Raw genomic sequence first — 16,142 nt, forward strand, 5'->3', positions numbered from 1 at the left:
ACACAAAGTTCTCTTGTCAGTTTACGTCGGGTGATGGTTTCACCCTTGGGTCCCCCTCTTCTGGGCTGACCCTTCAAAAACAGCTGCTCTTCTTAATGGACTTTGGGTGACTAGTTCACCCCTGGATCTCCTTCGTTCTGGCTCGGACATGTCTTGACTGTTGGCCTCCCTCCGGCTGGTTCCTTATGGATTTCAACAAGTCTTCTGCTATTGTTCTTACAAAAAGTCTGTTCAACAGTTCGCTGTGAACCTTTCTTTCTCTGGGTCACGTGACCAGGGTGATAATGGTTTTCCCCCTGGTTCCCTGGTTCCCCCTCCTCTGGGGCTGACCCTTCCCTTATACAAGCGGAAAAGTCTACTTCTCCTGTCTTATAGCGTCCCTTGGTTTCTCTCTCCGTTGGGCTTGGATTCCAAAATGACCAGCGGGACAGTGTATTTCTCCTGTCCCCTTCTTAGCATCGCAATGTCTTTTCAAACAGTTCATAGTGTACATCCCTGGTCTTTTTTCAAAACACTGTTTCTCTCTAAACTTTGCCCCCTTCTCGTTAGCACCCCTCTTCTGGGTTCACTCTTGCCAAATTCACATTCACTTTCACTTGTAATGTTCACAGGATTCACATTCTCCTTTTTCACCATGAGGGATATACTTTCCTGTTACTTTCTCAAGTTTGTGGATCAAAGACTTTCGATTGTACGAGAATTTTACTAGACCTCCAATATGACCACTTAGACCTCTTCTGGCGGCTTTCCTACGTCCTCTGGTCTCTGTAGTTTCCTTAAAAACAAAGGGGGGGGGAATCAGCCAGGGTCTTTCGCACAAGCACCCAAGTGGTGCCAGGACACCCTGCAGTTGGTCCTGAAGGTTTGATTTGGGTCTTATAGTTTCTAGGTTTACAAAGGCCTCCCTCTTCTGGGATGAACCCTGCTCACAAAAGTCACTATTTTAACACAAGAAATGTTGTGGGACTTCTAGTCCCACAATGCACTTGGCTGATTTTGCTCCCACTTCCTTTGCTCCCCAAAATGGCATGGTCATTGGGAGCTGCTGGAGCTGAAAGGGGATGTTTGTAGGAGGCCAGGGTCTCTCCCTCTGCCCCTCAGAGACCTGGGCTCGCCTGCCTGGCCTAGAAAAGGACACTTGGTGCCTCCAGGCCACCCCAGCTGCCTCTGCTGTTGTCTTCTGGAGTGATGATTGCCTCATCCACACTGCAATCTCCACTCTGGCAGCAGGGCCACTGTTTGGGCGTTGTTCTCATTCTCCTCCATGCCTCACAGGGTCTGCCCATCTCGCATGGGCTTTGTCCTGCTCTCTGGTACCTTCCAGCATTCCTGACTCACTCACAATGCTGTTCCTGGCTGCTACTTTTATACTCCCAGCTAGAGTTAATTGGAGTCAGGTATGAATAGTTGTGCCTCCCTGCCTGACGGGACAACATGGAGACTCCCCATAGGAATCCATTGCCTACTGATTCCTCTGGGTAATCTGCATGACTCCCATCTGCCTCTTCCTCATCCCAGTCCTTTTGGATTTCAATGGGGGAATGGAATTATGGGAGTTGTAGTATTGTGGGGAGGTAAAATTTGTTAAGTGCTGAAGAGCGGGGGGATTTTGGTAACAACATCCCATAAAGACTTCTGGGATATTGGGTAGGAGTGCACTTGATAAACTGGAATACTGTGTCTCACCTAGGGTATTCCCAGGAGAATGAATCCAGACTCCCCTATTCAGGTGATCCTCCCGCTTTTGTCCTGCCCTAGGGTCTGGATCCAAAGGTAATGGCCGTGCCCATGCCACCCGAATAGAGGATTCTCGGGGTCCAAATGGGAGAATACCCCTAGGTTTCTCACAACATGCTGACAGTGTTAGCAGACAAGGGGTACAAGGTGGACAAGGCCAAACTACAGTACTGTCAGAAAGAAGTACTATACATTGGGCAGATAATTTCCCAAAATGGCTGACAGATCACACCAGAGATGGCCGAGACAGTACACAGGACAAGCAAACCCACGACAGTAAGAGAAATCCAGCAGTTCTTAAGGGTTGTGCAATTAATGCAGAGCATCGGTATTCGACTACAGTACATACACGAGGCCATTACTTGGTGTTCTGAAGAAAACACAGAAGGGACACAAGACAATGAACTGGATGGATGAGATGACTGAGGCATTCAATACACTAAAGGAAGCAATAGGCACAGCTCCAGTGTAAGGGATCCCAGACTATAAAAGGGAATGTTTTCTGTTCTCACACACTGATGGCATAGTGATGAGGGCAGTCCTGACACAGAGGACGAGTTTGGGGCACAAGCCCATAGCTTACTACAGTGGAAAACTTGACCCAGTAACGAGATGACACTATCAGTGCAAACATGCCTTGGCGGCTGCTGCATTTCCAGTGAAGACATCAGCAGGGACTGCCATCGGGTGCACTACCACATTTAACGTCGAACACTCACTCCTCGTAATACTGCAGAGGCCAAAGAGCACCTTGACGATACAGAGAGCATCAGGATACAAGGTGATACTATCAAATTGATTACTTAAAATAGTGAGATGCAGACTTGTCAATCCAGCAACTTTTCTTGCAGAGATACTGCAGGTAGGCGACTATGCACAGGACTGTACAGCAAACATACAGATGTTCAGTGACACCCATAAAGTTCATGAGGTCGCACTTGAGGAAGGAGATGTGCTGTACATTGACTGGTCGTCAACAATTGACCAGACAGATGGGGTAAGACATGCAGGGACAGCAGTGGTGAGATTGAGGGCGGATGGAACAAGTGAGGTGGTGGCAAGTGTGCGACTACCACCCCATTATTCAGCACAAGCAGCAGAATTAATGGCCTTAATACTAGCATTAGAAAACTGCAGGTGAAAAGAAGTGACAGTATACTCAGACTCTGCATACGTGACGTCAACAGTACATTCTGGACTGTCAAGATGGAGCAGGAGAGGATTCAGGAGGGCAGATGGGCCACCACTACAGCATGCACCTTTATTGGGAAAAGTGATTGAAGTGATTGATTACCCTGCACATGCAGTAATAGTGAAGTGCTAGGCACGCACATGAGGGGAAGATGCAATTTCAAGAGGAAACGAAGCAGCAGACTCTGAAGCAAAGCACATAGCATATTTTGGAGTGTTACTAGAGATGGAGGCAGCATCAACTGTCCGTAATGCGAGGACAATGATACTAAAGGAAGGGTACAATGTATTGCCAGAGGCACAGATTATGGAGTTGCAGGGAGCTGCACCCAGGGAAGAAAAGGACTTATGGACAAAAAAGGGTATGTACAGTATCTCCAACAGATGCCCTATGGTGGCAAAACAACACAGGAAATGTGGTGAAGCCTCTGGCATTATTGAACACAGCACTGACACAGTTACGCTGTCTCATGCACACAGGGAAAGAGGTCATTGCTGCCAATTTGGAGAAACAGATGGCAGCAATTTGGCGGAATACGTGGCTGAGTTTGTGAACAATTGTCTTGTATGCAAACAGTACACTGCAGGACAGACATTAAGAGTTGTGGGAGGAGCCATACCACGTCCAGGAGTTCCATTCCAGCATCTACAAATTGACAACATTGACATGATCCAAGTGTGCCAAGGGTACCAGTACATGATAATGGTTGTATGCCCAATCTCTCGCAGGATTGAGGCAGGCCTCTGCTCGTATACTGATGCCCTCAGGGTAGACAAGTTTCTGATCTGGGAAGTATTCCCGTGATGAGGCATGTGTGAGGGTCTGCGGTTTGACAATGGCCCTCACTTCGCCAATGAGATGTTCAAGCACATCACTATGTTGCTGGGCATCCAACGCAAGTTCTCCTGTGCGTACCACCCGCAAGCAAACAGGGAGTGTGCATGCCTGAATGGCCTCTTGAAGGAGGCAATAGCTAAGACAAAGCAGAGCACAAAGAAAAACTAACTGCACTGCCTACCACTCGCATTATTTGCATTGCGCAATAAACCTGGGTCCAACCACCATTTAATGCCCCATGAGGTGGTGACCGGACAGTGCATGCAACTCCTTCTGGCTCCTCCCGCTAGGGATTTGAAAGATGCTGAGAGTAGCGCAGACATGTTAGGTCAGGAGATATATGATTACATTACTTCCTTGATTGCCAGTGCCTCTTTTATCTCTCACCAGATACAATGGTTCTGGGCAGGCCCAGAAGACAATGGAGAAAGCAACTGCGACAATGGACAAAAAGACTCTTGAGTAAAAAGGCAGGTTAAGAGGTTGGAAATGTGGTCCTGCAACGTCATTTTATCAGAAAGTGGGATGCACCCAGATTTACGGGCCCCCACACCATTGCAGCTGTAGCAGATAAGGCTGTCCAACTGGAAGTAAAGACAGTTTGGAACCACTTGTCTGACATCAAGCCCTACAAAGCAGCGGCCTCGCCTGGCAACGAGTTCAACAGGGCTAATGGTCAGCAGCAAGAGGAGCTGCAAGACAACTCTGAATTTACTCTGCCGAGTGGAGGACACCCAATGGTTACTCGCTCAAGGGCAGTAGAGATAGGGAACGTACTGCTTATAGACTTAGGGTGAGGTACACGGTTTGTTATTTTATTATCTACATACATTTCTCGAGAAAGCCGACCGAAATAACTGATGTTTATTCATGTTACCCACTGACTATCACCCTGATACTCTCTCGAACCAATTTGTCCCCACTGTGAGAAGACCCAGTAGTTTCAGAGCACGAACAACCGGAGTGTATTATCTCGCCTTTGTACAATATTTGGCCCAAGCTTTCCCACAACTCAAACAAGGCGACCCTCCTATTCTCGCCACACTGAGAGACCCGGCAATAAGTGCAGTGTGGGAGCAAGTGTTCCATGTTTGCTATCAATGATTACCTAGTTCGCGGGGCTTAAAGAATGAACTTGATACTAACAAAATAATACAGATTTACACACGTCAGGAGGGCAACTATATCTTCAGGCTGCAGAAGTAGCACAGGTAAAGATGGGTAAAATAATAAAGAATGTGATTATACTGGTATGTCTCATTATTTCAAGGGGGTGTTTGCCTTTATATTTTGAAGGATTTCGCTTGTTGCTAGTGCTACCACTGTATCCTCTACTAACATTCCCCTGAACCAAGCAGGTGGAACAACAATGTCAGGTGGACTGGAGAGCACTGCAAGCATGGTAAGGAGTGGTAAGCGCAGTGCTGACACAGACATGAAAGGGGTGAACCTCCATCTCACCGACCCTGCTCGAGTGTCTAACAACATGTGGTAGAAACACATGACAAAAGTAGGTAAGGAAACCACCGGGATAGCCGTTATGTCTGCTCATTAATTCCCTATGCCAAGAGTGCCTCCAGAACATTTATAGCAACTGAAATACCAGCAGCAAGAGCTCAATGCCTGGTGTGTCTTGTCGATGGTAACAACTCGAGGAAGATTTCATGGGAAAATAGCAACACTGAGATGGATGCCTCGAGCAACATTCCCGTATGAAGACAATTACATAAAAACATTAGACATGATGAACAATTACTGGCAGTTAGATGAAGCAATACAATACATAACTGATGGGCCTGAGAAAGGATAGGCAAAGATAGTAACATTGAAGGAACTGCCATGCCATGGATGAGAGTGAAAGAGACAGGAGGAGAACCTGGGATCTGGGAGAGACCACAGATTCTTGTGTATGGTCAAGTTGCACAGAAGACGGATGGAAGGATGCAGTGGTGGGAAGCAAGGACCTGTCACTAGCGCAATCCGCAGTGAACAAAGTACAAGAATAAAATGACAAGTGCCTGAAGGAGTGGGAGACACAAGTGCAAAGTTGCTCACATGGGTGGAAAATGAAGCTGGACCAATGCCAATAATACCCTTGAAGACACCTGCACTGTGTTACCAAAATGACAGTGAAGTGGAAGTGGGGGAAAACACAGGATGCAGAAGCAAAGAAAAGCATGCAGCGATGAATATAGGGATTGCAGTTCTGATGGATCACTACTGGACGTGCGGATCAAAGGCATACAAGAAGCTGCCACCCAAATGGGGAGGAATTTGCTCATAGGTGCACATCAACATGCCATCATTGGTTGTGCCGCAAAAGGACGTGTAGCTCGAGGAGTTTCCAAAAATGGACACCAACAGAAGGAAAAAGAGTTCTGTAGAAAAGGAACAGATAAGCAAGAGTGAAACACCGGCAGAATTGAAGAGAGTTAAGACAGGAGGCAATTACTTCTCAGAAGCATCAGAAACAGCACTGGATGAAGTACCGGCCGAACACTGGCTGTTCAGCAGAATGCAGATGTTCTTTGCATCATTTATCCCATTTGCACAGACTTATATGAATGCGAAATGGCTGCAGATAAACCGTTGGGAACTGATGGTGACTATCAACTCCACAGTGAATGGGTTCAACGCCGTAAAGGAAAGGCTCTCAGCAGTGCGGTTGGTGGCACTCCAGAACCGATATGTTCTGGATTTACCAGCTGCAATGGAGGGAGGATTTTGCGCAAACATTGGGAGTTCCTGTTGCACATTTGTACCTGCCAACAACAAAGATAATGATACACTGACAGAAATCAGCTATCCCGAATGCGTGCAAAGATGGAGGAAGAAGCAAAGGGGACTGGAAAGGATCAGAGTTGCATAGCATACATATGGTCATGGATGCAGTCATGGCTATCGGATGGGCTGGAGGTGATATTGGGAGCGCTAATATTGGAAGGAGTGACAATGTGCGCGGTGAAGATTTGGCTTACCCAGTGCCGAAAGAGATCAGAAGAAACTATTGGAATGAAGGTCTTGATGTTGTGAATATAGGAGGAGGAAGAGACTAGATTGTGGAAGAAAGACTGGCTAAGGGAACGTATATTGAAGACATGCGTGCAAAGGGGCTCTGATGACCACAAATGAGGCATGGCTCAAAAACCCTGTTCCCTGCTCCTGTATATACACACCCCTGTCATGTTTGTGGGTACCCTCTACCTTGTGGGTAATACCCCATTGGCTGGTACGTTCCTCCTTGTGGGTAAAACGCGGGCTGATGCATCCCCCATTGTGGGGTATACTGCGGCTGAATGTACCCTTCCTGCTGTTGCCCACTCCCTACTGGGATCCCCCCTTGTTGGACGGGAGCCACTTCTACCAGACCTGGGGTGAGCCCCTTCCATGGAGATCTCTGGTAGCTACTATCGTACTGGCATTATCTGGAGATTCCCTCTCCCTTTCTTGCTTCCACTTGCAATAATATACAATAGTCACCTGTATCTCTGGCCACCCCTTTGCTTCTATCCCCACTACCTTATCTAAAGAGGTTTGCACATCTGGGGGAAGCTCTTTAACCAATATGTGATAGGAAAGGGTATGCATTCGTCCCAGGATTTTCCTGCCTTTAATGTCCACAGATCTTGTATCCATCTTATATATTCTGTGCGGTCTTTGTTTGGCTTCATCTTGCGGGCCATTAACGCCCCTAAATCTGAGATATTGGGATACATACTTCTTAGTACTTTCCACAAGTGTGCACTGCAGTTATTAATGGGCACTCAGTCATGTATATTGGTACTTAGTTTCACCCCATTGTATCCCACCCGTTCCCAGATTGTGTCCCCTCACTCCCCTATTATCGCAGCAAACAATCTTTTCATATTTCTGTCTCCTTTTCGAGAGCGTATATGCATTTGCTCGCCCCCGCCACGAAGGTAGGCAAGCTGTATATCAAATTGTCTCTATCCATAGTCTGCCATACCGCATAGCGTGCGTCTTTCCCGTCCCTTCTGTAGCAGAGGCATTTGGGCCTACGTCCGGCATCCCTCTTGTGACCTTTGCTATCCCTATCTTAGCCTTTCTACGGCAGAGGCTTGTCTACCAATCTCTACCCGCCTCACCCTTATCCCCTTCTTTCTTTGCTTTTTCCCCCCTCTCTTTTTCCTCATCTGCTGCCCAGGGATCCTCGGCCCATGTGCTTAGTTCCACCTCCTCCTCTTCCTCATCTGACACTTCACAGTCTTCTTCAGTCATATCCATTCCTTCCTCCCCCTTTTTGGACTAGTCATTATCCAATTTGAACTTTATCTTTCCAGATGTCCACCCATCACCACCCCATGTGGTCCTCTGCTCCTTCCGCTACCTCCTCACCTCTTTTTCTATTAACGTCTCTGACTCTTTAAATATAGTGTCCAACTGTTGCTGTGTGTTTTTCTCCATGTCTGTCAGTTACTTTCGGTCACCATTTTCTTTGGGTTCCCCAGATCTGCCCTCCATGCTACTCTTCTTCCCCATCTCCAAATGCCCCCAACTCTGGGACACACGCCGTGGTTTAGTGCACCCTGTAGCAGGCTTCATTGTTGGATGCAACCCGTAAGGAGGGGGTGGCGCACTAGGCAGTTCTGTCATATTGATATCCTGTCTGCCTTTTTTCCGCAGGCTCCTCCTTTTTCTCTTCGTAGAGCTTCCAAAGCCCTAAAATATGCTGCCTGCTCTTGAGCTTTGACCCCTTATATGTTGCTAATGGGTACGAGTACATATTTTCAATTATTCCACTATTGAACTTTCCCTACCCGGGCCTTTCGCATAAACACTGTACAGCAGTGTCCCGAACCCACTGGAAGTGGTATTTTAATATCTTATCACAATAATTGGGACACTTATTACATAATTGATGTATGGGTGCGTCCATCCTAAAAGCCATTCCCACCCGTCTGTACCCTTACTCTACTTTTACTTAAAGCTCTTCCCCCTTATCAATTTAAGCCTTCCCCACTGTTCAAATGACCCTTCTTCCCTGCACACCACCCCTGAAATCCTCCATTCACACTCTCTCCACTCACACACCCCCACCTTCTCCTCACACGGCCATACTTACCACTCATTCAGCTCATGCCCTCTCCTCATTCACTAGCCCTTGCCACAGGCCAGCAAACTCATGCCTGACACACTCACAGGCCTTCTCCACAGGCCCGCCCACACACACACACACACACACACACACACACACTCGTTAGTACAATACTGCCCTCTCCACAGGCCCATCTCTTTCTTAACCTTTTTATGTTAATAGGTAAATGCCCAGGCCACATCTCATCCTCCTTCGGCTTTGCATTTGACACTTCTAAGCCAGGCACATATTCAAGTTATCTCTGGTGTCGACCCTGCCACCTTGGTCAACTCCACATAAACCAACAACTCCTTTGATTACTACAAAAAGAACAAAACACCAAAAATCAGACCAACTGACATACCCAACACATAAGTCCCTATTGTGTGCCCTCCGTCAGCTCCACAAGAAAAATCATAAACGCCCCATCCCCGACAATGATGCAACTATACAATCGCCTACACTATGCAAACTCCCATCTAATTGGGTCCACCACTTTCTATGCCCACTTCTGCTCTAACACAAATGTGCCCGTCACACCCCCCCTCCCGAAGTGCGGGGTGGAACTAATATCTAAGACTACTGCGGTTGATCACCCTCCCACCTTGAGGATGCGTCCGAAACACTAACTAAAAAATATCACCCCCCCCCCCCCCCTCTGTGGGCATGCAACCACAGCTTTGTGCTTTCATGTAAGGTACACTCATGTGTCGTAGAGATCCTCCAGTCCTCCCGGCACCAAGCCTTCCCTGTGGCTCACACCTCCATCTGAGCTCAGGCGGCACTTGGGACCAGGCAGACCTTTGTGAACTCTGCATCTGCGGGACTTCCTTGGTGGTGCACGTGAGACTGGTCTGCACTCACCTGACCAGCGCCCCCATGAAAGGCGGACGGAATACCCTTAGCTGGACGATGGAACAGAAGATCTGGGGCCTTCATAATGTATTAGGGGACCTGCAGTAGCAGGTAATGGATGCGAAAACAAAATAATCAAAAATGCAGCGTGCACAAAGCAAGAAGCAATGCGGTTTATTACAGGTCCAGACATAGCTGGGAGAGCACAATTAAAACAGCACAGTGGAACAGACCTGAATGAAAGGTAGCTGTCAGCGCAGACTACACGTGGCTAAACCTTTTTCTTATTTTTAACAATATTAACATGAGCAAAGTTTGCAACAAATTTGAAAGCATCCTACGAAGCTTATTGGTGGGACTACGTCAGTCTCTTATGGCTAGGTATGCGTTACCCATTCTTTATTGGAGAAGGCCATCTTGACCCTCTCTGTCCAGCACCAACCATCGTGACCACCCCTTCTGCACCTCCCCAAAATTACATACATTTTATTACTTTATTGAACTGAACACCAGAACTTTAATAATCTGGATGTGGCCCATTCCCATGAGAGACACTGAACAACCTGAGCTTGGCAACAAGGAGACGTTCATACGGCATCTAACCAATGAGGTACCCCGCTGACATTGGCAACGACACAAAACACTGTTGCACCTTAGGGAAACTGAAACTCTCTCCATGATTGCTCACCTCCTGGCTCATCCCCTCGCCCCAGAGTCCTCTTCTCAGGCCCATCTGCCAAAGGGCGATTTGAAACCGATTACCCCACCCCGCTATAGATCTGGTTTGCCTGAATTTATCAGCAACTTTTCTTCCTTTTCCAGGGAATGCCCAGGTGTCTTGCTTGCTGACCTCTCGAAAGTATAGTTGGACCCCTCTCCCAGCGACTACAGTCTCCTGGGAACAATCGGCTTGCACCATTTCTCCAGCACACTGCTGTGGCTGAGTGCTCGAGAAATTCAGGTCAGCCCTCAAACACTGGGCCTGTCAGTGCAAAAACCCAAGTGACTTACTTACCTGTAGCTTATATCCCACCATGGCTGCGGAGTGATTAATATACTATCACTTCTACCCATGGCCCATGGTCCTGGGTCCCCATCGCCCTTGGGTGCCCCCACTCCCACTTCTCCCCATGGACTTCTCGAGCTGCACCTGCGCACAAGGAGCATATGTTACACAGGGCAGTTGTCATGATTTCCCCCGTTCATGAATGCCCTTTCCCCTTGCCCCGTCACTCCCGCAACCTATACATCTACCCCAATGGCAGCACTGAATTTGAACCTTTACTGCACATGTATGGCATTATTTATACATAATCCAATCCTTCGTTTTACTGTTGTTTATTCATAGCCCCAACATTGTTTTCTATTATTGTTACTGACAAAAAGTCGAAACGATACAGTGCTGACATAGACACAAATAAACAATCATGTTAGTATTTCATTCATTGCTGACTAATCAAGAAGGTTATTATAAATGCAAACACATATGTATGTATATATATATATATATATACACACACACACACACACACACACACACACACACACACACACACACACATATATATATTACAGAAGTATAGAGTTAAACATACAACTCAATGCCCAAAGTAGATATTGATAAAACTACAAACACATTGTTATGCCATTAAAAGCTGAGAAGGCACTTACCTCAAAAGCTTTATTATTGTAAAATCTGTCTTCCAATGTAGCTCCCCACTGAGCTGGATCAAAGTCTGATTCTAAGATTTAAAAGAAAAATATAAATATATTTCCACGGTAATGTAAAACATGTATATATATATATATTGGAGCCCGGTCAGCTCCAATTGCTATGATTGCTAACAAACACTCCAGCAAATGATGAACTATGTTTGGCAGAGGTCATGTTGAATTTGCCAAACTCGGGGGCGTCACAGATTGTGCACCTGGCGACAAATGTTATGGCATGCATCCGTTTCTAGGTGTAGTGTCAGCACGACAATAGTGATTTTAGCGCTTGTGCAACGACAAGATTTGCACTGGTGCTAGCACTGGAACCAACAGCACATTGTGTGATCATTGCTCCAGCCGTAACACTCACTCTTACCCCGACAATGTGCCATGGAGTATACCAGTGGACAATCTGGTCATTGTGCTGGCACTACACCCACCAATGTATGCCTTCAATAAGTAGTCCCGAAATGTAAACTTCCAACATCCCCGAGTGTGCTCCACTTTGCACTGTCCAACTATATTCACAGATTAACAACTCCACTTTACTCACAGTTTGACAATCAGGGAACACTTATAGCTAGACAACCCCAAAGTGCTCTCAATCTGACAACTGCAGTGCATCCGAATTTAACATTAGGTGGGAGAAAGAGCCTGAATAAGCTAAGGTGGAACTCAAGGGAGAGCCAGCCTTCTGACAGATTGGGATGAAGAATGAGCTGCTTGTGAAGAAGAACTTTAGAAGCAGTACAGGGTTAGAAAACACGACCTGATGCATTATGACAGTTGCAGACCAATGACATTTAGAGCATGAAAACAGAGCACGTTCTGCCCTGACCAGTTAGTTTCAGGAATTGTAATATAACAATAGTGAAAACCCAAGTACTTAATAAAGAAAAGGGTTGTGGCTACATCTTGCTTGTGAGAAGCCCAAAGAAAAAAAAGCGTGAAGAGGTTCTTAAAGGAGTGGAAGAGCATGGTCAGAGAGGTGTAGTCCATTGAGGGGTAGGTGTGGAGAAGCCTGAAAAGACCCTGTAAGAAGTAGAATATCCTGGAGAGAAGTGTAGCATACTACAAGGCGGGCATCTTGCAAGTCCTGCAGTGAACCTGCAAAGCGGAAGAAGAGGGGTGTATTACCCCAAGTGAACCAGTCCAACAATGAAAGAAAATTGAGAAGTAATAGTTTAAAAAAGGTGAGCTGTCTTGCCCAATAGATATATGGTGAAAAATTAAAATGTAGGTGCCTTTCCCCGGCTTACTACGTGTGAGAGAAAATAAAATAACCACCCCTTTCGGGGAAGAAGGCACCGAGACCCGGCTGCAAGAGTTCAAAGGATGGTTTATTTCTCCAGCTAGGAAATAACACAAAAAACTGCCTCACCAACATTTACATCAAACTGGTATATATATCAATTGAAGTAACTAACAAAAAGTGCTTGTGATTGGCCAGGCGGTGTGGTGCTGTAGGTGGCATCTCTTCCTTCTGGTTGGCTGAGTGGCTGACGAGATGATGGACGTCAAATATCTTGTGCTCCACGCAGGTCAGGGTCCGGTCACTACCTAAGCTAATATGTTGCATTCGTAAAACACTAAATAACAAATTATCTAAACATTTTATGTTACTTTTAATATTTCTACACAAGTTCACACATAATAATTATTGTCAGTACAATTGGGTCATTCGTGGCTTTAATTGGAGGCCTTGACCTTTATTGTGCATGTAAAAAGAATCAAGCTGTGTTTCACAGATCTCCTAAACTTCAAGCCTATTAATATAAGTAAAAACATATATTGTGATAAGATGCTTAAGTTTAGTAGTGGGTGTGTTGGGTGGGTTTTGCAGCACAGGCGAGGGTCTGGCACTTGAAAGAAATACCTTACAGAGAGCGCAGGGTCAAGATGGCAATAAATTGCTCTAAATGAGGGTGGGTGACTTTGCACGTTAATGGGGATGAACGAGCAGAAAGTGCTTAGCTCATCCTGGTTCACATGCTTGTTCTCATGCTAGCAGTTATCTCAGAGGAAGAAAACTGTATCATATTGGTTGTTGCAACTTTCTCCGGCTTCAGCGTGAGAATGGATCGCAGAGCTTTCCTTCGCAGGGGGAGTGCAAGGGTGGGGGCCAGCCAGCTGCCTGTGCGCCTTGTGTGTGTCTGTGTCTCTGTCCTTGGCTGCTGCGGTGGAAGGGGAGCTGAGGCCTGTTTACCCAAGATGGAGTCAAAAGGGGGCACAAAAGATGGATTAACTTTACATAAGGGCAAGGGGCAATCCCACTACCAGAGGCACGTGGTCCAAGCCTCGTACTGAGGAGTGTACGGCGCGAGGGGGCCTGGGGACCCCTCACTCCCATACATTCCCCCCTTTCGTTACATCTAAAGTAACAAACTACTTATTTTGTTCTTTCCGTTCTCCCTTCTGTAGTGCTCAGCTTCAGCCACAGCCTCATCCCAAGCGGGTGTACCCTTTATTGGCCTCCATGCTTTGCACACACTTCTTAAGCCGTTACCTCTTCTTGCGTATTCTTCTGGGGCGACCATTAAGTTTATCCCACCATCCCCATCTAAATCTATCCAAACCTCGTTATACCACAGCAAGTTCTTTGGTTCTTTAATGGTAGTGTGATGTAGATTATCGACCACGTCCCCATACTGCCTATAGATGGCAGTCATTCTATACTGCGGTGTGGTGTATTCTCCAGTTTGTACTTGGGCATCTATCATGGTAGCCACCGTTGTCTGTCGGCCCACTGTTACCATCATCATCGCTGAATTAGGCATATTGTTTTCACAGCATCTTAGTCCCAGTTGGCACACACACAATATTAGGAGAACAAAGACAATAATGGGAATGAGTATCTTTGCTGCTATGTTCACCCATGATGGTATCCAGCTGAATAGATTGTCGAACCACGTGTTGTTATCTGCTCCACCTCCTGTTCTCATTCTTTCTCCTAAATTATGCACTGCTGTTATCACGTGTGACAGTGTCCCGTTATCAGCATCTGAAGTTGGTACGAATGTGCAACACGCCCCCCCAATTTTTTTGCAAACACCGCCGTCCATCGCCGTGATAAGATTTAAGACATATCTGTTTTGCATCGTCATCAGGCGTAGTGCACGGAGCTCTATTTTTATGATGTTGAATCCTTCTTCAGTGTCGTTAGCCAGCTGGATGAGCTCCCAGCGTGTTATCTGCAGCCATTTCATGTTTGCCCTTGCTTGAATGCCTGGTGCTAGAAATGATGCAAAAAATGTCTCTGCAGATGAGAAAAGCTTGTACTGCTGCGGGATTTCAGCAAGGATTTCTGACGATTTGGACGAAATATAGTTGGATCTTTTGCTGCGTGACAACTTGGTTCTCAATGTTTCTTCTGACAATAGTTCGTATGCTGGGGGCTCCGTGATTGTCTCATCTGGCGCTGTCGATGTTTCAGCCAATTGCCCTGCTGCCGATTTGTCAGCCGATTGGCCTGCTGTCGAACGGTCAGCCGAAGGCCTTGTTGTAAACTGAACGTGGCTCTCTTGTATTACCATTAGTGCTGAGTGGAGTGTGGCTAGGGCACAAGTGCCCCTGCAGGATGCTGGGAGATTCAGGTAAGCTTGTCTGCCACAGATCCAGTATATGTCCAATAATGCGGCTGTGCCTTTTTCATATTTGGTATTATTAAAGTCTTATTGCACTGCTGTGCGATTCCCATATTCACCTTCCCTTCTCCATGGAAGCAAAGTTTGTGCGGTATTTCCCTTTGAATCTTTATGGGTCTCTCCAGGGGTGTCACCCATGTCAGCTTGGTGATATGCTGTGACCAGATGGGGATGCACGTTTCTTTTGCCCATTCGTATGTTTCGTCTGGCAGCCCTCGAAGCCCCTCAGCTTTGCATTTAATCGTTTCATCATGCCACTTGTCGTCTGCATACCTTGCCCCTTTTATGTTGAAAAATGGCTCTTGGAGGCAGATTACTCCTTGTCGTCTGCTGGTGCATGTTTGTTCGTTTTCCAATGTTTCCATGGCAACCGTGTGTGCCTGAAATGTCCTTTATTCTACACAGCATCAGATGAATCAAACATTCGGCCTCAGACAAGGGTACTTTCTTTGGAACTAACATTTTTGGGGTTCCAGTTGCATGAGGAATAAGTGAGCACACGTAGCAACTTTCATTACTTGCTTGCTTCGATGCAGTGCTCATGTCTGAATACCATTTATTTGATTGGTCAGGGTGTCGGGGGTCCTCTATTTCATCTAATCCCAGATTGTGATAAATATATCTGTTTTTTCACGCCCCCCTTTTTCTCCTCCTTTTGTTTTTTAATTGGGTACCAACTCGTTGATATTGCAGCGGTAATATTCTGGACCATGCATCATCCATGTTGTTCATGGTGACGTGTGTATTCAGTAGTGGTTTCTGGTGCCGTGTGTGTGTGTGTGCATGCTTGTATTTCTGGAGTTAGTCAACCAATAGTAATCGTCATTTACATTCCATCCAAGCCCTATTTCCTTGGCCATAGTATTACTCAACAATGGAATAGCAGTTTTGTTTACATGCAATTGTTCATAGGGTGACGTTGTATTTATACTATTCGATTCAACGTTATAAGTGTCCTTCAAAATTGTTGTTACTCCAGTCCATATTATTTTAGACCCTGGTTTTGTCATATTAGCCCCGCTCCCCCCTTTGTTCATTTCATTTGCCACAAATAAAACAATGTTATACC

At 46.3% G+C, this 16,142-nt stretch overlaps 1 protein-coding gene across 1 annotated transcript in view; it reads right to left on the reverse strand.

Annotated features, from left to right (window-relative positions):
* The window catches only part of SPA17 (sperm autoantigenic protein 17), a 382,615-nt gene that overhangs the window by 250,466 nt on the left and 116,007 nt on the right, over positions 1-16,142 (reverse strand). The window contains exon 3 of the mRNA XM_069614536.1: positions 11,388-11,458. Within this exon, the coding sequence (XP_069470637.1) occupies positions 11,388-11,458 (71 nt within the window). The remainder of the gene's footprint in view (positions 1-11,387; positions 11,459-16,142) is intronic.

This window comes from Ambystoma mexicanum, chromosome 9, assembly GCF_040938575.1.
Source record: "Ambystoma mexicanum isolate Mex_15411 chromosome 9, UKY_AmexF1_1, whole genome shotgun sequence".
In the NCBI taxonomy this organism is placed as follows: domain Eukaryota; kingdom Metazoa; phylum Chordata; class Amphibia; order Caudata; family Ambystomatidae; genus Ambystoma; species Ambystoma mexicanum.